The sequence below is a fragment of the Takifugu flavidus genome, chromosome 22 (assembly GCF_003711565.1).
Source record: "Takifugu flavidus isolate HTHZ2018 chromosome 22, ASM371156v2, whole genome shotgun sequence".
NCBI lineage: Eukaryota > Metazoa > Chordata > Actinopteri > Tetraodontiformes > Tetraodontidae > Takifugu > Takifugu flavidus.
In genome coordinates, this window is record NC_079541.1 from 9,226,090 (window position 1) to 9,250,756 (window position 24,667).

Here is a 24,667-nt window from a genome sequence, read left to right on the forward strand (position 1 = left end):
CATTCCAAATCAAACATACAAGTCCCCAAATGACCAATCATTACATTTAAAGGTTTTCCTTAAAAACACTTCACACACACAAAAACAATGTTTCTGAATTCAAACACCATGATCATTTGCAAAGTAGGAAGGATCTCTCATCCTGTTAGGGACTTTTAGTACAGTTTTTAAATAAATCTAAAGTGTTCAATGAACCCTTAACCAACACTGAACCCTTAGTATAATTTGCATTTATTCTTTGGATTAATCTTGAATGTGTTTTAGGGTAAGGGGGTGAGCATCTGCATATTTTATTGTAAAGACGATATGATCATTATTTGGTATGAATGAACCAAACACCTGGATGAGCACACAATGAACTTGGTGTCATGGAATTGAAACAGTGCCAGTGCTTCATAGACGACATGTGGACACATGAGGGTAGTAAGAAACAGGTGGAATTAATCAGAGATACATTTCAAAATAAAACAGGAGGTCACAAGTCAACCTCATAGATAAATCAAATCCATATATTTATATCTGTGGAGTTTTGTCTTTTGACTTCCTGTTTTATTTTGAAACAAAACTCTCTAGTTTCCGGCAACTTGCCCTTCCCTCATGCCTTGCCTGCCTGATTGTGCTCCCTAATTCCTGATTGTTTTCACCTGTATTCCATAGTATTCCACCTACATATATAAGAACATGGCTGGAGCCATTGCTGTGGTGAGAAACTCAGGCGAGGGATCACTGAATGAGGCTGCATTCAAACCTTGCTAGCAGTTTTAAATCTGCAAACTTAGAGTGAATTGTAGAAATGATTCTGAGGTCTCCAGTTTCCTTAAAGCAAGGGATCATGCCTGGGCTAAGGCCGGAAATTCTCAACCCTAACCCCTAGGCCAATCTCTGAATTGAGTATTCTCTCCAAAGTTGGTCTGTGAACAACGTCAATGTACAAATATGCATAGTCACAATATCAGTCAGGTTTACCTAACAGCACAGTACGATAGCCTTTGCTGTTGAAGTAGTAAACAACATCAAAGAGATACGAGAGCGGCTAAATATGAATACATGATCATAAAAACCTTTTGTACAGACTTGTCCAAAGGTTTTAACACAGTCGACCAAGTTATCCTGGCAGATAGACGCCACGAGATTGGCGTACCAACCAGGCTGGAAACAGTACGTCCAGGTCGGAAGGCCTGTTTCTCCTTTCCCCTGGTTGCAAAGGCCATGCCTCAGGGGTGCATGTGAGGGCCACTGTTGTCCACCATTTTCTGAATGGTGGCATCCTAGCCTAAAATCAGATAATAACTTGTTATTTACGTAGTATCATGTGACTTTGAGAGTTCTGTTAAAAGGAAGGACTGAATTCACTTACTGGCAAAACAATCATTTGGAACTGGGAGAACATGAGCAGTCCCATCTGGAAAGAAGAGGATGCGGGGGGGGGGGGGGGGGGGGGGGGGTGGGGGGGGGGGGGGGGGCGCGTTGTTTAGGGTGAGTCTCAGTCTTCAGAGGGTTGGAACATGGAGCATGGACAGGAGGAATGAGACCACAGCTCCGCTTTTCTGGTAGGATTTCACTTTTCTTTTAGAGTATAAATTGCGGCATGTCTTATTCAACCTTTATCCTTTCAAAGAAACATTGCAAACGCTTGTAATGACACATTTACCAGAAGAATGCGTTTTATCAACTTTGCTCTTTGTCTGTGTGTGTGCCACGCTCTGCTTTAAACATTTGACCAATAACAAAAATTGTTATATTTGAAATAATACCTTTGTGAGTTTTTTTTTTTAAATAAAAAATAATTTTAAATTGTTAAAAGTCCCCAAATGTCTTATTATTGCAGTGATTGATTGTAACTAAACTTGTCAAAAGACTATTGGTCTCTAAGGGTTACCCTAAATCTGGTATACCAAATGTTACCTCAGTAATTCTTACATGACACATCCAACTTTGAATAAATCCCGACGATTGCTGGGTAATTATCATGCCGTGGTTGTTGAAGCCTAATCTCCACATTGTGGTTGTGGCTGCATTCTGTGTAAACTGTCTTGAAAAATACCCTGAACACATTATGGGTGTTCACAGCCTGCCTAGTGTATGTTTCGCATTTCTGCCTTCTGGAACGAGTGGATCTTCCACTGCTAATGAGCTCCAGATGCTTTAGCCTTCTCTGTTAAAACAGCAAAAAACAAAAGCATGCTGGGTTTGAAAAGGTTCAACTGGACTTCCTTCAGGTTCCTTGGAGACAGTTTCCATTCATCCAAGAGGCTTCTGCCCTTTTTAAGTGGGTATCTGGCTCACCGGATTAGGTTGATGGGGGTCATTAGTCGTCGCTCCAGCCTAAGAATTCTCTTATTGTCTTGGACCTGGATCACTGAGGACATCCATCAACATGTCCTCTTTTATCATTCGCATCAGTGATGGGGTGTGGGCCGCCCTGCTCCTGTGCTGTACATTTGCAAAACCCAGAATCTTAGTTTTTTCCATCTCTATTTCTATCGAAAAACCATGTCAGTCCATCCAATAATTGTTTTCAGAATGAACACAAAGAGAAATCCATTACTTCCTGGAAAACTAACCCATCAACAAACTTCTGTCATTGTTGCAGGTGGGCCAGGAAACTAATCAGAGATGAGTGTGCTGAGACAAAGTAAGTGCAAATGTTCATGACTGCGTAATGATCCAAGAGTTATAGATGAAAAACACTATTCATGTTTATCTGCATCAAATAACAGACTTTTGTCTTGTTGCTTGAGAACAACTCCATCATGAATTTTGGGTAACATTAACTTTGTCTGAAATGCACTTCTAGAGTTGTAAAACTGATTTGTTAAAATGCTAAAAAGAAGCATTTTGATTACTTTTTGATTACAGTCGATCAGTATGATGGATTAATTTAACTTTAACTTACCCGTTAACTGCAAGGAAGCTATGAATCAGAAGCTAACTTAAGTGTCAGGTTTTCAGCACAATCTCTTCAAAGTCCCATTACTGACAACTTCACTGTGTTTATAAGCTAAAGGGGATAATTTTCTTTGTTACTAAAGCACAGTCTCTAGTATAGTTCACCACACATGCTGGTTGTTACTGAATTTTCCCCCTTTATTTGTATTTTCTTGACATTTTGGCTTTTTTGCCAAGGACCTGATGAAAACTAGCTCCCTCCTGGATGGACTCAATGTTTTTCTCTCACAAAGGAGAGGAAGGATGAATTAATCTGCTTTCTTCTGGTCTATGTTGCAGGAAAAAGAAATAAGATAAATAATCTCTGGACATCCCTGTCCCTGAGGGGACAAGTTTTATCTCATCTTATATCTAAATTCATCCTCTAAAAACTAGTATGTGAGGGATTAAACTTCAGGAAAAGGCTGTGAAAGATTTAACTGGGCAGTGACAGACTTTGGATGTATGCTAACAACAATTGCGTTTTCATGTTGCCTCGTCCTGTTCTTTAGTTAACAGGGTCCTTCTGGTGCTGGTGGTTCTGATGGTGGGTCTCCTGCTGCATAGTTCTCTCAACAAAACCTTCACAAGACACAGTTTTGAGGGTAAACTGGCCTCCAGGATTTATAGTCAGCTATGCCACATGTTTTCCCAGAGCTAGGCTCTGGGAACGCAAAGCCTCGTCCTGTCCCGAATGTTCACGAAAATAATGTTAGAGAATATGAGAATAACTGGCTAAAATAGTTAAATGTCATAATTCAGATCACCAGACGAGCGCCGAAGCACAAGTTCCTGCAGGAAGAGCGCCGGAGGAGGACAATGTCATCCCAGTGGTCATCTGCTCCTCTGAGGAGCGTGTTGGGGCCACCATGGCAACCATCAATAGCATCTACAGCAACACAAAGGCCAGCGTGTTTTTCTATGTCGTTACTCTTCGGGATGCTGTGAAATTGACGAGGTTGGTCTGCTGCCTCCATCCTTCAGAGTTTACAAGTGTGATGTAGGACCAGTTAAAGACGTCAGTGGTTGAGTTGCCGTTTTAAATCCACCTCTCAAGTGTGATAACAGTCTTGGTTTTGCCATCCATCCCAATCATTAATTTTGACTGTGCACTGTGAAGACATGAAACCCAAATGTGTAAAGTTTGTAGATGCTTCCAACAGATTGGCAATCATACAGTATATGATGTAAATGTGCTGTAACGATGTGATGGAGGCTGACCACACGCGGATTTGGGAGTTACAACTACATTTAAACTTGAGTGTTTCATTCAGGTGGACCATTGTCACCAAATATGGCTTTTCTTTCATATATCACAGGTATAGTTGGTACAGCGTGTGCTAATGTAAGGACCCCTTGTTTATATCTTGCGATCTTTTTAGACGGTACATAATGAAGACTAAACTGAAAAATATCCAGTATAAAATTTTGGAATTTAATCCCATGGTTCTGCGTGGGAAAGTCAAACCAGACTCCTCACGGCCTGATTTGCTGCATCCAGTGAGTTTTTGGTTTATTCTGCAGTACAGATCAGAAATACATACTGTTTCAACATTTACAGTGAATGTCCTTTTCTTTCGCAGCTCAACTTTGTGCGTTTTTACTTACCTCTGCTTGATATCAACCACAGCAGGGTAATATACTTGGATGATGATGTCATTGTGCAGGGTATGTATGAGCTCATCAGTGCGTGTGTGTGTGTGTTATTGTTCTTGCTACATATCGAGTACCAAAAAACTGGGACGAGGACATTTTTGGGAGTTGAGGACATTTTGTCTGGTCCTCCCAACTTCAACGGCTGTTTGAAGGTTAAGCCTTGGTTTTAAGGTTGAGGTTAGGTTTAGTTCATGGGTTAGTTGGGGTGGTTAGGGTCAGGGTGGTTAGGGTCAGGGTAATACGTTATGTCTGTAATTTCTTACTCTACCAATTCATGTACGGTACCTCTGATGAGCTCACGACACAACCAGTGTGAGCTAGAGGCCACTTCTCTAGGACGACCTTGAAGGTCCAAAACTAAATGGTCGAAGATGTACCGTTGTGTCAACGTTTCTTTAACCCTGATTGTGTCAGAACGAAGGCGAGTTTGTTCAGACGTCACTTGGCTCCAGTCATTTTGATAACTTCTCCCACGTTCCTGTAGGGACCTTGCATTAACCCGCAGACACCGAGCATCCCTTCGCTTCAGTGGGACACCACAGAAGCCTTTTATTTATGGCCTTTGCAGTCATTGAATAAATGCCAGGATTTTTGGGATATTCACTACCAGTCGATTACCGGCAGCTCCTGGATCTGGCGAGTAAAGCATAAAAGACATTCTGACCCATTTGTTAGTCTTTTCTTGGCGAAATTGCTCGGAAATTTCCAAAGTTCATTTCTTACCCTTTAAATAAAACCCACTCAAATGTCCTTAAGTCACTTTAACATGATTTCAACCTTTCCTTCTTGCTGTTTAACATTGTTACCTCCACCAAGGTCATGTGACAGCTGGCGTCTCTGTCCGATTGTGAAAGAAATGACTTGAAAAGTTGCAAACAGATTTCATTGAAATTTGGAAATGTGAAAAGAAACATGACAGTTTTGGTGCTGTTCCAGATTCTGGAGGGACTTGACCTTTGACCTTCCAAAGAGTATTTAATATTGCAAATTTTGTTTTAGTAAATTATTAAGAAACCTTCCATCCTCTATGTACTATCGGTGTACTTCACCATATGTGGGGAAATGAGCTCCTTGGTGGACATCTGGGCTCTCCCAGTACTTTTATTCATGCTGTTGGCTCAGACTCCCAGCCCAACCCGAAATACCTGAAAAAATATCTCTGTCATCCAATTTCAAAAGTAAGTGAGGATGTTTTGACCAGCTGTGGGTGGTTGTTGCCCAGGTAGAAACAGCATATGGAAAATGTCCAAGGACTGACTGGACACGTCTCCACACACCTCTGTAGTTGCTGCTAACAAAACCAAAAAGAGCCTTCGCATCCAGCCAGCTGGATCCAGCCATGTGCTCATGACATGATGAGAGTAGCCTTTTTCAAATGCTAAATATCCCGAACGGACCAGTAACCAACGCTGTTGCTCAATTGAATGCAGGAGACATTGAAGATCTGTTTAACGTCAAAATGATGGCTGGCCATGCTGCCGCTTTCTCCACTGACTGTGATCTTCCTTCCACACATGAGATGGTGCGCAGCGTTGGCATGCAGGTGGAGTTTTAGAGGTTTTTAATCGTGCCTTTGATTAAATGCATTGATTGTTATTGCCTGCGAAGCTAGAGTCCTTTAACATTTTCATGTTTTGCGTAAACTTGAGATAGAAAAAGATTTGGATTCTGTTCATCAGTTGTTTTGGTATTTTTGTAAAGGCAGTAATTAAAACATGGCCTCCCTTCCTTTACTCATCCCATAGACCACCTACATGGGTTTCCTGGACTACAGGAAACAGCAAGTTAAAGAGCTAGGCATTCATCCCAGAGACTGCTCCTTTAATCCTGGAGTGTTTGTGGCAGATCTGATTGAATGGAAGAAACAGAAGATCACCAAACAGCTGGAGAAATGGATGGAGGAGAATTTCAAGTATGTACTAGGACATCTGGGAAGCTTCCATCTCATGTTTGACCAAAAACAGCGATTGATGTGTAACTGTACTATGTATATGTTTTGATTTAGTGGTTTGTTTAATTTTTCTCTTTATCCTGTAGAAAAAAATTGGTAGTTAAGAATTTGTGCCTTTATTTAAGGCTCTGATGTCCACTGATGAGAGGTGAAACGTCCCCCAGGTTCGTACGTCCCCAGTGGCCATTAGAGACGCACGATCGCCCACAAATATGAGAACCTTCGTGGATATGTGGACATGTGGATCTGCCTCCTCTTCATACCTAGTGAACGGGCTCCGGATCCATCACTGACCCAGCATCCAGACTTTAGGCACTGAGGAAAGCCGACCCAGACTCTGTACCGCTCTCCGCACCGCACAAGGGTGCTGGTAGCTCAGTCTGTTGGGAACTGGGCTGAGAAGGGGAGGGTTATTGGTTTGAGTCCCAGTGCAAACAAAACATGGAACACGATGTTCCTAAAGTAGGGGAAGGTGCCAGAACACCTTCAGAATCTTGAACAAGTTCCCGGACCCACAAATACTCACACAGGGCCCTGCAATGAACTGGCGACTCATCCAGGGGAAACCTGCCTTCACCCATTGTGAACCCTCCTCGTGACCCTGAAAGGGATAAAGTGGAGGAAGAACAAGAGGAGAAAAGAAAAATTCTGACTGATGGAAAAGAACTGAGAGTAAAACAGTCATCCCATCTTTCTGAAACTCTATATCTGATATAACACGAGGTTTTAGGAGGGATTTGCGTTGTGCAATCTTATTTTTACACTGTAAAGTAAATGTAGATGTTTCTTCTCTCCTTCCTCTCCACCAGACAGAACATATACAGCAGTGCCATGGCAGGAGGTGTGGCCACACCACCTATGCTGATAGTTTTTCATGACAAATTCACAAGACTGGACTCACTGTGGAACGTCAGACACTTGGGTACATCATTCCGTTGGCAGATTACTTCCAAATTCTTCAAAATTCTAGATAAAGTAGCTAAAACTTTTATATTTTTTAATGAATTTCCCTGTTTTTTAATGCAGGGTTTGGTGCAATCCTGTAGATGGTTATTTCATTATTAATTATGGCAAACGTAGCAGAGTCAGGATGTGATATTGACAAGTTCCATTTGACTTATTTTTACAATTGTTCTATTTTTCCCTTTTTGTCCAGGTTGGAGTCCAAATGTTCTTTACTCTGACAGCTTCCTTCAGGAAGCACACCTGCTTCACTGGAACGGCCCATTCAAGCCATGGAATTACCCTGCTGTCCACTTGGATCTGTGGGAAAAGTGGTTCATCCCAGACCCCTCTAAAAAGTTCTCTTTAATCCGGCCTGAGAGTGACAGCTGAGTTCTGTGGAGCGCAACATTCATTCATTGGGGTATACAGTCTCGTCCTCCCTACCTCTCCTAATTGTCCAGCCTGTCTTTTGTGAAATCAATCAATCAATCAATGATTGATCTTTTGTGAAAGCGTCCAATGTACCCTTCCTGTCTTGTTCAAATTGTGAAGTGCATTAGAACATCAGTGTACTTATGAGCGGTGGGCCGATGAAGCCTTGTGAAGAAGCACTGAAGCTATATTAAATCTCTTTCCTTCATGCTCTCTTCGTAGTTTCGGAGGGTGAGTGTGAGGAGGAAGTGTGACAGTTGTTGGCAGCAACTTTTACAGGGGCTAATCAAGTCCCTGCTCCAGGGTAGGTACTTAGATTGGCTCCAAAAAACTCCTGGCTGGGGCTTGAGGTTCAGTTGGTGCTAAATGATGGCAGTATGTGATGCCATCAGAAATCAACAAACAAGGGTCCTCAAATTCTTCTTCGAGATGCCTCCTGCTCTTTATAGCATCCACAGCCATGTGCATGAACTGCTCCTTCCACATTTACCTGCGTCTTCTTTGTTAGTTTCCGGATGATTTTTGATTTTGGTGGCTCGTCCAGATGCCGTCACATCAGAACTGCTGCATGATTACGCAGCCAACTCGTGACCTTCCCCCCTCTAATGAGGGGTAGTTCCCATCAAGAGTGTAATAATCTTGAAACTTGTACAGACTCACACTGAGACACATTTGTATGAAATAAATTGTGTATTTTACTTCCTGTCTGTTCTTTTATGACCATTCCTAGAATGTTAGCAAAATCGGTGAGAGGCTCCTCCTAGTGGTCAGACGTGTAAATATATGCAGCATACATTTTATCTTCACCTTCATCTTGTCTCATCTACTTATCTGCTTTATCCCCTTTGGGGTCAATGGGAGGGTCCACAATGGGCGAAGGCAGTTCAACCCCTGGATGAGTTTCCAGTTCATGTCAGGGCCCTATATAAGCTTTTGTGGGTTTGGTTCCTTGACTTTACTGTTCACAGTTTAACATAACGAAGACCTGCTTGGTTGGCTACTGTAGAAAAAGAAAAAAAACAGAAAGGCTTGTAATAACTGGGTTTGAAACCATAGAGGGCAGTCACTAATTTTTAGTTCAAAACACATCAAATTGAAATACTTTGACTAAAATGTCAAAAGCTAGACCAGAATCTTCTCAACCAAATACATGTGTTTTCACCAGAAATGTGTTTAGAGGTGTAATTAATGGTGTCTAAGTCTTTTTCTTCTGTTTATTCTTTAAAGATGGAGAATTAGTTTTAAAAATACATGATGTTAGATTTAAGTGATTTCAGCATCTTTGATGCCGTACAATATTGGGGAGCATCATCCAGTTCATCAATAAGATTAAAACAATTACATTGAACAAATGGTGACTGCTGCATGTAATGAGGCCTTTCATAAGTGGCACCATAGCCTTCTTCTGCCGGCCTACATGCACGGAGGGGTCCAAAAAGCTCAGGACATTGTCCTGCATTCATGGACTCAGATTGCTTCAACCACATTTCCAGGAGCCTCCAGTGGTTTTTTCCGCCTGTACGTAGACGGCTCCTTGTTGTGTATAGCCAAGATATCCTGAACAGGCTGGAGGATATTAAGGCTAAGATAACATCGTCCTATGGATCCATTTTGAAAATGGACTCCACTAAAATGGTTATTTAAATAGTTGTCATCTTCCTGGTAATACACGCTCAATCTAGAAAACTTGTTGTGGTTCGGTTCTTGAACGTGACTCGGGTTTCTCTCCTCCTCCCTTCATCTGCAGGAGCGGCAGCCAGGGGCGGGCCGATCCCTGGGGAGCGCTGAGCCGCTGACTCACCTGCAGCTCGTTGCCTTGATTCGGCGGCTACTTAAACTCCCCTCTCTCTGCCTCTGGTGCCGGATTGTTGTTTCGCCACAGCGTCTAGCGCCCACCCTCTATGATCTCCAGTTTTTCGCCTCATGCTTTCCGTGTTTACTTCCAGCGTGTGAGTTTGTTCCAGTGCCTCGTCACTGCTGTTCGTTTGTACTTTTTCCTCGACGGTTTTTTCCCTTTATGGTGATTTTTAGTTCGTAAATTTTCTGTTGTTACTTTGTTACTGATTCCTTCGTTCCGTTATCTGCTTCATCTTGCACCTTTTGTTATCAATAAAGAGCCGTTTCTTCTACTCTGCATCTGGGTCCAGAATATGGGATGTTTCTCTTTATCGTGATTTTGTATTTTCTCAGGGTAGCTCATTGGGGTGCAGTACTTGCTGAGGCAGAATAATAAACCCCTATGAGACATGCACCCCAATTCTGAGGAGAAGTCCCATTTACTAGAGGAGTTGAATGTCAAGGAGCAGATGAGGGATTTTAGAAATTTGTGGGAAGCGAAGGTACCCTTGCTGATCTGATCCCATCACAGAAATCCAGCCTCCTTCAGCTGTGCCTCCTCCGTCAACCTTCTTCAGGGTGCTCTTCACAACAGGTTTTAAGTGGTAAATGAGAAAATTCTAAGCTCTGTCTTCAGCTAGTATTTATTTTCCAGCCTGCTGACAACCACAACATTCCGTTGATGAATTGGTGGAGCTGCGTGAGCGGACAGGATTGACCCTGAACAATCAAGAAGTTAGCACCATTCTGGGTTTGTGGCAGAACCTTGAAGAATATGACAAAAACAGGATTGTGTATGCTACACGACACCAGGAGCTGTGTCCACTCCTGGTGTAGAGAGCACAACAGTGTGTTCTGTTGCCAGCTCAGTGGCCAAACTGTCACCTGATGGAGACCATCTTCATGAGGCTGTGCAACATTCACACAAGCCCTAAAACAGGGGACAGCACAGTCTATCAAGCTGGTCTCTAATTCTACAGAACTACAAAAAAAAAAAAAAAATCAGGCAGCTGGTTTAATGCAACCGGATACTAATGCAGCAGTAGACCTTTCAACTAGTTGAAGTGAACCAGACCACCCTTATACAGAGGCATAACCAGCGGTTCAAGGGTCAGGAGGTGTCTGTTCTGTTGCAGCTGCCAGTGGCAGGTGAGCCACTGTCTCTCTGCCACAGTACCAACACCAGCTGCACATATACCACATGCTGGACAGGCAAAATATACACTGCTCACAAAAATTAAAGGAACACTTTTTTTATTGGCCCTGGCATGAATTGAATTAAACCTGTCTGATAATTTTCTGGTTGGTTAAGCAGCTGAGGGCTTCGTTAATCAATTTCAGCTGTATTGGTGTTCATGGAATTAACAACTGGTGCACTTCAGTGGCAACAATTAGAAAACCCTCAAAACAGGACTGGTTTTACATGTGGAGGTCATTTCAAGTTTCTCCCTCTTGATCTTTTTTGGCTGGTTTTCCACTCGTGCTGATTTTGGCTTGCGTAATTATCTCTACTGGCAGTATGAGGCGATTCCTTAACCCTACAGAAGTTGCACAGGTTGTCCAACTTCTCCAGGATGGCACATCCACACGTGCTGCAGCAAGAAGGTTTAATGTGTCTCCCAGCACAATCTCCAGAACATGGAGGAGAGTTCAGGAGACTGGTGGTTATTCTCGGAGAGCTGGACAGGGCCGTAGAAGGTCCTCAACCCCTCAGCAGGACCGATACCTGCTCCTTTGTGCAAGGCGGAACAGGCTGAGAACTGCTCGTGCCCTACAGAATGACCTCCAGAGGGCCACTGGTGTGAATGTCTCTACCCAAACAATCAGGAACAGACTTCATGAAGGTGGCCTGAGGGCCCAACGTCCTGTAGTGGGCCCTGTGCTCACTGCCCAGCACCGTGGAGCTCGACTGGCATTTGCTCAAGAACATCAGAATTGGCAAGTCCGCCACTGGCGCCCTGTACTTTTCACAGACGAGAGCAGGTTCACCCTGAGCACCTGTGATAGACGTGAAAGAGTCTGGAGAAGACAAGGAGAACGTTATGCTGCCTGCAACGTCGTTCAACATGACAGGTTTGGTGGTGGGTCAGTGATGGTCTGGGGAGGCATATCCATGGAGGGACGCACAGACCTCTATTGCCTAGGAAATGGTGCTCTGACTGCCATAAGGTATCGAGATGAAATCCTTGAACCCATTGTCAGACCCTACGCTGGTGCAGTAGGTCCTGGTTTCCTCCTAATGGCCGGCCTCACGTGGCAAGAGTATGCAGGCAGTACCTGGAGGATGAAGGAATTGAAACAATTGAATGGCCTTCACGATCCCCTGACTTAAACCCAATAGAACATCTCTGGGACATTATGTTTCGGTCCATTAGGCGCCGCCAGGTTGCTCCTCAGACTGTACAACAGCTCAGGGATGCCCTCACACAGATCTGGGAAATGCCACAAGACACCATCCGTCGTCTCATTAGGAGCATGCCGCGACGTTGTCAAGCATGCATACAAGCTCGTGGGGGCCCCACAAGATACTGAAAAGCATTCTGAGTTGCAGAAATTAAGTTTTGGAAAAAATGGACTAGCCTGCCACATCTTCATTTCACTCTGATTTTATGGTGTCTACACAATTGAGCCCTCTGTAGGCTGAAAACTTTTATTTCCATTAAAAGACTTGGCATCCTTTTGTTCCCAAGACACTGCCCTGTTGTTATTTGTATAGATATCCAACTTCATATTGAGATCTGATGTATTTAATGTGTTTCTTTAATTTTTGTGAGCAGTATAGGTTCCGGCAAATTGAGCCTGCAGTTGGCCTTTCAATCCTCAGGCAACCACGGATGAAATTCCTAAGGTCCCAAAGGAGTGTCACAGTTTGCTCCATCCTAATCAGCTCAATCTTGCACACCTGTGTCTTCCCTTTGCTCTCCAGATCAATCTGGCATACCTGTTTGGATCTCGGCTGTTTAAACCCCCTACCTGGTGTCATCGAAATCCTCAGAAGTGTACTCAGATAGGCACACGAACAAAGTTCACCACAAGTTGAGACCATACTTCGAAGACTTTTCACCTGGCCAGGGGGAGTCGCGCTCCGATCAGACACGTACTCTACTGCGCTGTCCCAGAGAATCTTATCCTCCTCCCCAGCGTTGTCTCTTTTATTAAAATAGGCATGATTACACAGCAGGAGGCGTATCTTAGTTAAATAGATTGCATCAGCTACACTTCTCACACAGGTCAGCGAGGTCATGTCCGCTGAGTCACATTGCTCATGTTTTGACTACACATTTTTTTTACCATGGTACCATATCACACATGTCCAAGGCCTTGTGGATGCCGAGGCTTCTTTGACTCCCTTGGAGCGGTTCCAAGCATACTCAGAGGCGCCCAGGTGTGGTTAGCCTAACCTAAGCAGATATTACACATTCTTGTTTTGTCTTCCTTCTTACTAAACATGCTTACACATAGACCTGTTCCCACACTCCACTTTCCCATTTTTAATCCTTCCCGTATTATCTATGAAACTACTCTCTTCTACTTTAATTAGAATGGAAATGACATAATAATGCAATCCGCAATATTTCACAACATTCCCCCTGTTGATCTCTAAGTAGAGATCACATCCATTCTTCTCGTTGTCCGTCTTCTTCTTTAGAGGCCAACAGGAGAGGCATTATCATCTTGGGATCTGTGGATCCCTTTTCTACAGTAGCAGTAATAAAGTGTACACACAAAGCTCGGATACATGGGATATAGCAGCAGCCACACGTAACAATTATGGCTGTAAAAACGGCTAAGGAAGTAAGTATAGAGAAAATCAACCCTTTCCATTTGCCAAACATCCGGGTCATCCAAGAGCCAGTTCCATACTCCACATTGGAGTTTTCTGCCAATTCATGAGAGAGGGACCACAGTCCCTCTAGAGCTTTAGTTACAGAGCTGTCTGGAACCGTATTGTTGGGAATAAAGGTGCAACACATTTCCCCAAACATGTAACACACTCCCCCTTTCTCAGCCAGCTGCACGTCTAAGGCCATTCTATTTTGCATTGCTACCATAGAGGTTGCTGACAATTGCTCAGCGAGTCCCTCCACCGCATCTCTGGTCAGGTTTGCTAATCTTTGAACATTATAGTGCACATAATTTATCCGGTCCACATTCTTATTCGGTGTAATTGGGAAGAGCGCTGCAATGATTGGAAGATTTTAAAACCCAGCCGCCACTTGATTAGCCAATTTATACTCCTCTGGAACTTCCCTAGGGACTCCTATTGCATCTATGTACGTGGGAGACCCAACAGACAGATCGAACGCAGATGAGCTCCTCTTCCGTAGGCCGTGTCGTCAGCATCGGGCTGTTAGGCCTGCTGATGTTGTCGGTCTATTCATACTCATCCTGTTACCAATCAGTGTCACTGGGGTTGCCAGTCCTACCATTGCACAGCTTCCTTTTACTCCTGCCTGCATCTTTGTATGCAACCCATGCCCACAGTACCAAAATAGTCCTGCTCTAGCTAACGACCCTATCTGAGAGGCATCACCCTTAATGGTTCGGTTGCACCAATCCTCCGCAATCTGCCCATATTTCCGCAAATTTCCTGTGAAATTAAAGCACACATACCTGTTTTGGTGCGTCCCTCCATGGTTTGAAAGGTCCTGCAGTGGATTTGTTGCCAATTGGTGGGTAAATAGTAGCCAATTGTGTACAGTTTATTGAGTGCTTTCTCTTGTGAGTGCCATCATGCACTGACATCCCCAATCGTCATCAAGATGCAGAGGAGCCGGCTCGCTGAACAAATGTGGTACACTCTCCACTAATTTTATCCTTTGCCTCGCTCGCCAACCAACCTAGCCATATATTGTCAGTCCCCGTTCCCGTGCTCAGTTGTATTACGTCTATTGGTTCTAGAGCCCAATAGTTAAGTTCTTATCCACTGGGAGGAGTTACCTCCTATTGGGCTATTATCCCTTGGGGGAGGGGTGTCACCCTTCCTTTCTGGTATGGTGGTGGCGATATTAAGTGTATCTTGATCAACCCCATGGGGTCACGTCCAGTTATGTCAACTCCTAACACAAGATATACTGGGGAACCTGCGCCCTTCAGGACTGGAGACTGGTCCCAGTGTAATGATAGCGTAAATGGGTTGCTTGTCGGGGAGAAATCTCGTTGGAGCTTTAGCTCTCTTCATAAGTGCTCTTTCATTCTAGCTACTCTAGCATATGGGCCCGCGTTCGCATATCGTAAGGGGTCTGGCTGTTCCACCATTCCTGTATGTACTCAGACACTACTCCAATCATAACACCACTTTCCTCTGGTGTACCCATTGTACGAGCATAAGAATTGAATAGGACCAGGTTCATAGCATAAGTCAGTGGTTCCCAAACTTTTTTTCTCAAGCCCCCCTTTGATGATATAAGAACATTGTAAGCCCCCCACCCCTCACTGCACCCAATCCCACCCACCCCAAATCAATCGCACCTCCTTTGTTTTGAATAAATTAATACATAAAGATGTTTTCTAAAATATGTACATATCACTTCACATTTCAATTTTACAGTTTTTGTTTGTTATGCTGAAAAATAGCAATACAGTACTAACAAACTTTCAACTCAATTTAAAAATATAATTATATACAGAGCTCACATCATAGCAGCAGAGAGCCTCCATCCTGATGAAGAGCTTTAACTGGGACTCTTCTTCCTCACTGAGTTCCCTACTCTCCACCATGTTGAACAGCAGTGAGGAATTTAAACTGAATTCACCTTTTTAGACCAGATTTGATCCAGAACACTGGAATGAATCCAGAATAACAAACCCAGTTTTAACCGGAATTTGGCATCTCAGTCAATATTTGTTTCTGAAATTGAATTCTAGTATTCATCCAGCATTCAGACAAGTACATTTAACTTTATATTTTAGGAACAGTGTGTGGCAGGGCATGGTCTGCCCTCCGAACAGGTGCCATATGGAGGTAGTGCCTTAATTGGTGGGTGGGGAGAAAAAGGTTTATATAAGGCACTGCCTCCAGCTGGCTTTAGTTGACTTCCCCCTTTGACGAAGGTGTAGCGTGGTTGCAGCTTATCTGGGCTGTTTGACCAACTGAACCTGTCCCAGAATGAGCATGCTGTCTGGCAGCGCCAAGAAGGTTGGTGCTTCCTCCCGCCATCCTTCCGTCCAGAGCGCTTTGCCGTAAGGGCGTGCGCGCTAGTTGGCACTGGGCAGGTAAGGCGCAGCAATGCGCGTCACTGACTCCCCCATTCACTTAGTGATAAATGGTAATGGGGCTGTTCTCGCTGCAGTTGGCTGCCGGCTGGTGTCAGTGGGTCGCGATGCCCCAGCGGGAACCCCTCATGGAGTAGATCACCTCGCTGCTGCTTTGGCTCCGTCCCGCTTTCGGGACTCTCTCCTGTTCGCTCTCGCGCTCTCTCTCTCGCCCCCCTTTGCTCGGGGGACGGCGCTGAGACGTAGTGGTGCCGCCGAGGCGACCACGGAGCTATTGCTTTCATTTTTAGACTCTTAACAGTGTTTTAATTGTTCTCTTTTCTTTGTGGACAGGTGCTGCGGGCCACGGCGGGGACCCAACCCCTGGTGGAGGGCGTTTTCCTCACCCCTCGTGTGTAGTTTTGGTTGCAGTAGCACGGGTGTTTTTAGTTTGGTTATCTCCCCTAATTGAGTTTCACCTGCCGGTGGGGCCCCAGCCCTGTCCACCCCCCTTTTGTTTGACTTTTGTACAGCTGAGTTATTTTGGTGTTGAGTTGGATTTAATAAAATTGTACTGCCTAACCCTCAATCCTGTCTCTGCCTCTGGAACCGAACCGTATCTGCGCGTGCCTGTTTCCGGTTAATTCCTGGGGTGAAATTCCCCAGGTGGCGTTGTCATTGACCGTTCCACCTCTCTCCACCCCGCCACAAGTGCAACACCAACAAATTTCAAACTGAAATGAAAACCAGATCTGCATCAACATCATTCGTGCTACAAGTGCTACATATCAAATCAGTGACTGGTGTGGGCTTGCTTTGCAAATTTTTTCAAAGCGGGGTTGCTGTTTGGAAATAGCCACTCTCGGATCTATATTTGGTCTTAATTTCAGCAACTGCAGAAAAACGTGTTTCACATAAATAGGATGTGGCAAAAGGCAACAGTATGTCCATAGCTCTTTGGCCAAGTAGTGGGTAGTCTTTCTCCACTCCAATCCATTCCACAGCCAGTGAAGTGGATGTGAACTGTAGTCTCTTTCTTGAGTCAGATGTCATGTCAATGTACTGTTCTTCCTTTGTGGCACTGAGGTCTGCAGGTGCAGTTGCTTGAAAGGGGTCTCGTATCCAGTCATATTTTGCAGAATCCTCAGGGAAATACCTCCCAAAGTGCTTTTGCAGGGCCGAGATATGAGCCTTCATACATGGAAGAATTGTATTTTCCAGCTCATTTTTTTCAAGGTATGCTTTCAGGTTTTCAAAGGAGTCCACATTTCCCTCTGCAAGCCCTCTCTCCCACATCTTCATTTTTTTGTGAAAGAAGCTATTTTGTCTGTGAGTTGTGGAAGATGAGTGTTGGTACCTTGCAACTGTAAATTCAGTCCATTTAGCTTCTGAAATATGTCACTGAGATAGGCAAGCTTTTGTGAGAACTTTTCATCATGAAACTTGCGAGCAAAGCCATGCCCTTCTTCAGTCAAGAAAACTCCAATCTCATTCAGTTCAAAAACCCTGGACAGGACCTTTCCTCGTGAAAGCCATCTACACTCATTGTGCCACAACAGAGCTGTGTACTGAGATCCCATTTCTTCACATATTGAAGATAAGATTATGGATTTTAGGGGTCTGGATTTTATGTAGTTGACTGTTGTGATGACATCTGTCAACACTGAGTTCAGTTCAGGACTTAGTTCTTTGAAGCAGGCAGTGTGTCCATTGTGCTTTGAGGGGGACGCGTCAGATGAGAGCTTGCAGTCCACTGTGTTTACCAGCCATCGCCTGAGCCCCGTCTGTACAGACTCCCACACAGTCCTCCCACTTCAGGTCTGCCTCTTTCAAAAAGGTGTCAATAATTAGGAAAATCTCCTCTGCAGTGGCTCTGTTAGGATTTGCTTTTCTGCAAATATATCCCTCTTTTATATCTTCCACATCAATATACCTGACGTATGTTAACAGACTGTCTTTATTACTGTCCGTTGCCTCATCCATTTGCAGAGCAAAACGACCATCTTTTATCTTTTCAATAAGCTGCTCTTCCATATCTGCAGAGAGGTCACTTATACGTCTTGAAATACTGTTGTTTGACTAGGGGATAGTTTTCAGTTTACTGGTAGTTGATTCATCAATTATAGTTGAAACCATGTCAATAGCTGCGGGTAGTATTAACTCCTCTGCTATGGTGTGCGCCTTTTTGCACTGGGCGACTCTGAAGGCTACCTTGTAAGAAGAGAGTTGTGCTTTCACAGGGACAGATGCACTTTGGACAAAGTGACTCTGCTGGGCACGACAGTTTTCCAATTTCTTTAAAAAAAAAAAATCAAGGTGCTTGTTCACATATTCAGGGTGGTGGGTTTCCAAGTGTCTTTTCATTTTATTGGGCTTTAAACTGTCTGCCGCCACTACTTTTAGACACACAACCCACTGCGGTCTCTCTTCTTGGCCGATCATAGCGCTTGTAAAGCCCAGGGACAGATATGCCTCGTCATATTTCCTGACTTTTACCCTTTTCTTTTCCGTTGTTGTGATGGTTGCATCGCCTGTGGCATCTGACTTGCTGTCTGATTTTCACAAACCTGTCCATCTTTACTTATCACTTGACTTCGTCTTCTTCTTCTATGGTTTCTGCAAACGCCGCTCGTTCTTCTTGCTTATTGTTTTATTATAGTTTGCAAACCCGGTGTGGGTGCATTACCGCCACCAGCTGGACTGGAGTCTATAGCAGGAAATTCTTTGACGCCCCCCCTGCAGTTTCACTGCGCCCCCCCTAGGGTGCGTGCCCCCCAGTTTGGGAACCACTGGCATAAGTAGACATCATACCCTCTCTACTTGGTGGGATTCCTACGACAGTCGATGACATCACATAAATCGAGTTGAAAAGAGGTAAGGGCCCCCATCGTGTATTTCAATGTGATCAATGCGGGGCACTCATGTGGTGCGTTTCGTTTGGCTCATGGATGACCCCCCCTTTCCATCAATGATCTGTTCTTCCAAGTTAGCATTCCACACCTATAAACAGCTGCACATATCATTATACAGTAGATGCAAAGATTGCAACAGCCCAAAGCAAAGCAGACATGCATATTATCAATAAACCATTCGACGGTCATCTCCACTGCGGCGTTCGTCCCACTGAACGTTGTTCCGATATCGGTTCTGGGTCCAGATGTTCCTCCACCTCCTCCTCTTCCAGCGGGGGTTCCAGCACCATCGCATCCATCTTTGTCGTTGCAGGGAGAGGTTACTAGCAGTTCAACTATTGGGGCGCATTGGGGGTTTCTGATGTTGCAGACCCCTTACTGCTCCCTTTCACGTCTGTGGTTTTCGGTACCTTGGCACACTGCGAGAGGTGGTACCAGGTGTCGCCCCTTCCTTCAAACCGGACCGCTGTGTCGGTGCATGTTTTCTCTCGATGTGGGCCCGTCCACTTCCTCTTAAGGACCTTCAATAGCAGGCACTCCTCCCTTGTGAGGTCTGGTCTCTCCTGCGGTTCTGGAGGGAAAAACTTGAACCCATATAGTTAAGTATTTTAAACAATGCCTTATTTGTTCTTAAAATGAGATCCATTACCGGACTGGATTGTTCTGCCCATTCTGCTTGCGCTTGCGTGTGCCCCCAATCTTCAAGTGTATGGGGTCTTAAGTCCTCTATTTGTTCATTGTCAACTGTCTTCACTAAGTATAACAAAATAACCAAAAGTAGAATCAGTATAAATATTGACAGGTTTGCCTGGCGCCGCTGCCAGTGCCTTTTGCAATGCCACCAACTCTGCTTTCTGTGCGGATGCTGGCTCAACTTTCCCTGAGACCATCTTGATAATGCTCTCGCCTTCTCTCATCACCACCACAGATCCTGCTCGCAATCCCTCGTCTGCTCTGTGACAGCTTCCATCGATGTACAAATCTCTGGCAACTTGGATCGGAGTTGCTTTTGTGTCCGGCCTTGCTTTTGCCACTTGGGTCAAGAATGATGCTGTAATAACCTAGTACCATCCTTTCCTCCTGTTCAGCAGTGGATGTCAGATGTAGTTTATTTCTAGAAACAAACATCACTTTTTGGCTTTCAAGACATGCTTCCTATTACAGAGGAGCATTGAATACCACAGGTGATGGAATTTTTTTTATTTTTTTTAAAAAAACAGTAAAAGTGGTGATTGATCACACACGCCGAAATTTTTGGAGTACTGTTCAGTGTGTGGTGGAAAACCAGCTGGTGAGCGAACCGTGTCACAAATACCCAGCGAGCCAACCCAGCATCATCGGGGAATCTGTTCCACTAGAACATCAAGAAGGTCCGACTCTTGTTTGTGTTCTCATGCTTAATTCCCTATTAAGACATGTCCTGGGAAGAGGCGATGAAAGAAACCGAAGATAGCTACAGGCAGGACGGGAAGTAAACACACATAAACACAAAAAGCTCTGCAGAAACACGCAAACACACATTGCTACTGGGCCCTGCTCAGATTTTCCTTCAGCTATCAGAGATGATCACAAGGGTCTGACATGAATGATGTTGCCATGCTGATGTACTTGACTACAGCAGCTAAAATATTCAGTTATGATCACCATGTAATGCAACACCACTTATTATTCAGTTTATTTGACGCTGGGGGATCATTGTTGTGACGTGTGCGATTAGGACCCAAAAGCAGCACTCTGAAAAACTGGACCGTGGTAATGACTTTTATTAGCACACGGGCAAACAGGAACTCAGGCAGACAAGGAAGCACAGGAAATAGTCCGTTCTTCAGGCTCAGGGCCCGCACAAAGTCTATGGGTTGCAGGTTCGGGGAGTGGGTCGAGCAGAGCCGGAATGCGGAACCAAGGGGGAAGGACATAAATCCTCGGAACCGTGCAGTTCCGCTAACAGCGGGCTGAGGCAGAAGTCGTAGTCAGGGGCAGAAAGCAGGTAGGTTGTCCGGGGAACGGGCGAGGCAGGCAGAACGAAGACAGGCAGGGTCGGTAACAGGTAATCCGGCAGGGTGATAACGCTGGAAAGTCTCGCATCAAAGCAGAAGAACAATCTGGCAAGGACCCAGAGTGCAGGGGAGGCTTATAAGCAGGGCTGATTAGGAATAAGCTGCAGCTGTGCTTGCAGGTGAGTGGAGTTGAGCTGACGGGGTGGGAGTGGCAGGCAGGTAGAGTGGAAAATTACTGGGGCAGAGGGACAGGAGGGAACTGGGGAAATGGGGCTGTGACAGAACCCCCCTCTCAAGGGACGGCCCCTGATGTCCCAAAAACAAAGTCCAAGCTGAGCCGGGTAGGTGGAGGGGGGCCTGGAGGAGGACTAAAATTCTTCTGAGGCCTCCATCTCAGTTTCCTCTTCGTCCTCATCGCTGGATGCCTCGGATGACAGGGAGGACAGGGTCTCTAAATTGGCACCCCCACCAGCATTGGGGATCATGGAGGGCTGGTCAGGGTGACAGCGATGGAACTCACGGATGAGCTGCGCATCCAGGATGTGACGGGCCGGGACCCATGACCTCTCCTCTGGGCTGTATCCCTCCCAGTCTACGAGATACTGAAGACCCCTTCCACGGCGGCGGGAGCGCAGCAGGCAGCGAACTGTGAAAGCAGGGCCCCATCAATAATCCGTGGAGGTGGTGGCGGCTCAGAAGCAGGCATCAATGGACTTTCACGAACCAGCTTGACCCTCGAGACATGGAAGGTTGGGTGGATCCGCATGGTCCGGGGCAGCTCGAGTCTGACAGCCGCAGGGTTGATGACCTTCACAATAACAAACGGCCCGATGAACTTAGGGGCCAGCTTCTTAGACTCCACCCTCAAGGGAAGGTCTCGGGTAGAGAGCCATACCTTCTGGCCCACCTGGTACTTGGGAGCCTTGGAACGACGGTGGTTGGCGGCCGTCAAGTAACGGTCAGCAGCCCGTAGGAGAGCAGCCCTGGCCTGGGTCCAGGTCTGGCGGCAACGGCGGATGAAGGCCTTGATGGACGGACAGAAAGCTTCCTTCTCCAGGGCCAGGAACAGCGGCGGCTGGAAGCCGTAGGCGTACTGGAAGGGGGAAAGTCCCGTGGCAGAGCTGGTTAAGGTATTGTGGACGTATTCTACCCACAGTAGCTGCTTGGACCAAGTGGTGGGGTGTCTGGACGCCATGCAGCGAAGCGCCATCTCCATCTCTTGATTCATCCTCTCCGATTGGCCGTTGGATTGGGGATGGAAACCAGAAGACAGGCTTACGGTGGCCCCGATGAGGCTGCAGAACACATCAGACGGAAGGCCGTGGAGCCGAAATATGTGCTGTAGAACTAGTTCAGCCGGCTCCTTGGCCGATGGAAGCTTTGGTAGGTGCACAAAGTGGGCCATCTTGCTGAAACGGTCTACCACTGTCAGGATGGTGGTGAATCTGCCCAACAGTGGCAGACCGGTAACAAAGTCCAGAGAAATATGTGACCAGGGCCGATGTGGCACAGGCAGAGGTTGCAGGTAACCGGCAGGGGCCTGGCAGGAGCACTTGTGCTGGCTACAGATCAGGTAGGCGTTGACAAACTCTTTCGTGTCCTCCTCTAAAGTGGGCCACCAGAATCGTCGCTGCAGGACCTCTTTGGTACACTGAATGCCTGGGTGACAAGTGAGCCCATTGCAGGACGTCAGACCTCAGGCCCTCCGGGACAAACAGGCGGTCAGGAGGACAGGAGCTGGGACCAGGCTGATTCTCCATGGCAGCTTTTACATGCTCCTCTACCTCCCAGGTGAGAGAAGCCACCAGGCAGGGAGAATGGTGTCCGGGTTTAGGGCAGTGTCTTCTGTTCCCAAAAACTGGCGGGATAGGGCGTCAGGCTTGACATTGCGGGAGCCTGGCCGATAGGACAGGGAAAAGTTGAACCGGGTAAAAAATAAGGACCACCTGGCCTGACGGGAGTTCAGTCTCTTCGCTGAGCGGATGTACTCCAGGTTCTTATGGTCCGTCCAAACCAGGAAGGGCAATTTAGTCCCTTACAACCAGTGACGCCACTCCTCCAATGCCAGTTTCACGGCCAATAGTTCCCGGTCCCCAATGTCATAATTCCTTTCTGCCGGAGACAGACGTCGGGAGAAGAAGGCAGAGGGGTGCATTTTCTGGTCATCTGCAGAGCGTTGAGAGGGAATGGCTCTGACCCCCACGTCAGAAGCGTCCACCTCCACTATGAACTGCCTCTCAGGATCGGGAACCAGGAGAATGGGAGCTGAAGTGAACCGGGCCTTGAGGTCCTGGAAAGCCTCCCTGGCAGCCGGGGACCAACGGAAGGGTACCTTGGAGGAGGTAAGAGCAGTGAGTGGAGCGGCCACAGTGCTGTATCCCCGGATGAACCTTCGGTAAAATTTGGCGAATCCCAGGAACCGTTGCAGCTGTTTCCGGGACTCGGGTACGGGCCAGGAGGTGACGGCAGAGACCTTGGAGGGGTCCATCTCCACACTGCCTTGACCGATAATGTATCCCAGGAAAGAGACGGAGGTGGCATGGAATTCATACTTCTCGGCTTTCACAAACAGCGAGTTCTCCAGCAGGCGTTGGAGGACGGCCTGGACATGATGCACGTGTTCCTCCTTGGAACGGGAGAAGATCAGGATGTCGTCCAGGTAGACAAACACACTGTCATTAATGAGTGCCTGGAATACGGCCGGGGCATTAGTAAGGCCGAAAGGCATGACCAGGTACTCATAGTGTCCAGTGGGTGTGTTGAAGGCAGTCTTCCACTTGTCCCCCTCCCGGATCCGGACTAGGTGGTAGGCATTGCGGAGATCCAGCTTGGTGAAGACCTTGGCCCCCTGAAGCAGTTCAAAGGCTGAAGCGATGAATAGGAGAGGGTACCGATTCTTGACGGTGATATTGTTGAGACCCCTATAGTCGATGCAGGGCCTCAAGGACCCGTCTTTCTTCTCCACAAAGAAGAACCCCGCCCCAACAGGTGATGAGGAGGGGCGGATGATCCCGGCGGCCAGAGCGTCATTAATGTAGGCCTCCATGGCCTCTCTCTCTGGCGCAGACAGGGAGTAGAGACGACCCTTGGGAGGTGTGGTGCTGGGCAGAAGGTCTATGGCGCAGTCATACGGCCGATGAGGGGGCAGGGAGGTAGCCTTAGCCTTGTTGAACACCTCCCGGAAGTCGTGATATTCGGAGGGCACCCCAGACAGGTCGGCGGTCGGACTGGATCTGACAGACAGTAGAGGTGCAGCGGCTTGATGAAGACAAACCTGGTGACAGGAGGAACTCCACCCCAGAATGGACCCCGTCGCCCAATCAATGTGGGGGTTGTGACGACGGAGCCAGGGATAGCCAAGGATGAGTGGGAGGTGAGGTGACTTCAGGACGTGGAACTGTATGGTCTTGTGATAGTTGCCGGACAGAAGCATGCGGATGGGCGTGGTCTGGTGAGTGACGGCCCCCAGGAGATGGCCATCCAGGGCGCTGGCAGAAACGGAATGTGGTAAGGGAAACTGGTCGATACCCAGCTGGACGGTGAGCTCCTCGGCGATCAGACTGACATCCGCCCCAGAGTCTATGAAGGTGGCGAGGGTGTAAGAACCCCCCGCCAACAGGAGCCGGATGTGAAACAATGGCCGTGGGCAGGGGGCAGAGTCTTGAGTCCGACTCAGCAGTACGCCCCCGTTCACTGCTGAGCCCTCCCTTTTACTGGGCAACAAGAGACGAAGTGTCCAGCCTGGCCGCAGTAGACGCAGAGGTTCCCCTGGCATCGTCGCTCTCGCTCCTCAGGAGTCAGGCTAGTGCGTCCCA

At 46.5% G+C, this 24,667-nt stretch overlaps 1 protein-coding gene and 1 long non-coding RNA gene across 5 annotated transcripts; both read left to right on the forward strand.

Annotated features, from left to right (window-relative positions):
• Positions 1-1,465: 1,465 nt before the first annotated feature.
• On the forward strand, positions 1,466-8,610 carry glt8d2 (glycosyltransferase 8 domain containing 2). 3 transcript variants are annotated; one of them, XM_057022888.1, is made up of 10 exons: positions 1,466-1,550; positions 2,594-2,635; positions 3,441-3,533; positions 3,691-3,886; positions 4,311-4,428; positions 4,512-4,596; positions 6,015-6,127; positions 6,330-6,496; positions 7,345-7,457; positions 7,692-8,610. In XM_057022888.1, exons 2-10 carry the CDS (start codon positions 2,617-2,619, stop codon positions 7,868-7,870), a joined length of 1,083 nt encoding a protein of 360 aa, XP_056878868.1. In that variant the 5' UTR covers positions 1,466-1,550; positions 2,594-2,616; the 3' UTR covers positions 7,871-8,610. The 3 variants fall into 3 exon arrangements, with proteins under 3 accessions (XP_056878868.1, XP_056878869.1, XP_056878870.1); XM_057022889.1 differs by lacking the exon at positions 1,466-1,550 and having other exon boundaries at positions 2,588-2,635; positions 7,692-7,901; positions 8,135-8,610; XM_057022890.1 differs by lacking the exon at positions 1,466-1,550 and having other exon boundaries at positions 2,588-2,635; positions 6,015-6,106.
• A 6,765-nt stretch (positions 8,611-15,375) lies between these two features.
• LOC130519084 (uncharacterized) lies at positions 15,376-16,532 on the forward strand. Of its 2 annotated transcripts, none has more exons than XR_008948225.1 (2): positions 15,376-15,964; positions 16,042-16,532. It is a non-coding gene; the product is annotated as an uncharacterized LOC130519084 (long non-coding RNA). The 2 variants fall into 2 exon arrangements; XR_008948224.1 differs by having other exon boundaries at positions 16,298-16,532.
• The last annotated feature ends 8,135 nt before the right edge of the window (positions 16,533-24,667 follow it).

Bases quoted from the DNA above. Each gene is read 5' to 3' on its own strand.
- glt8d2 (XM_057022888.1), top strand. The intron at 3,887-4,310 runs GTTGGTCTGCTG...CGATCTTTTTAG, and splicing joins GATGCTGTGAAATTGACGAG to ACGGTACATAATGAAGACTA. The intron at 4,429-4,511 runs GTGAGTTTTTGG...TTTCTTTCGCAG, and splicing joins GGCCTGATTTGCTGCATCCA to CTCAACTTTGTGCGTTTTTA.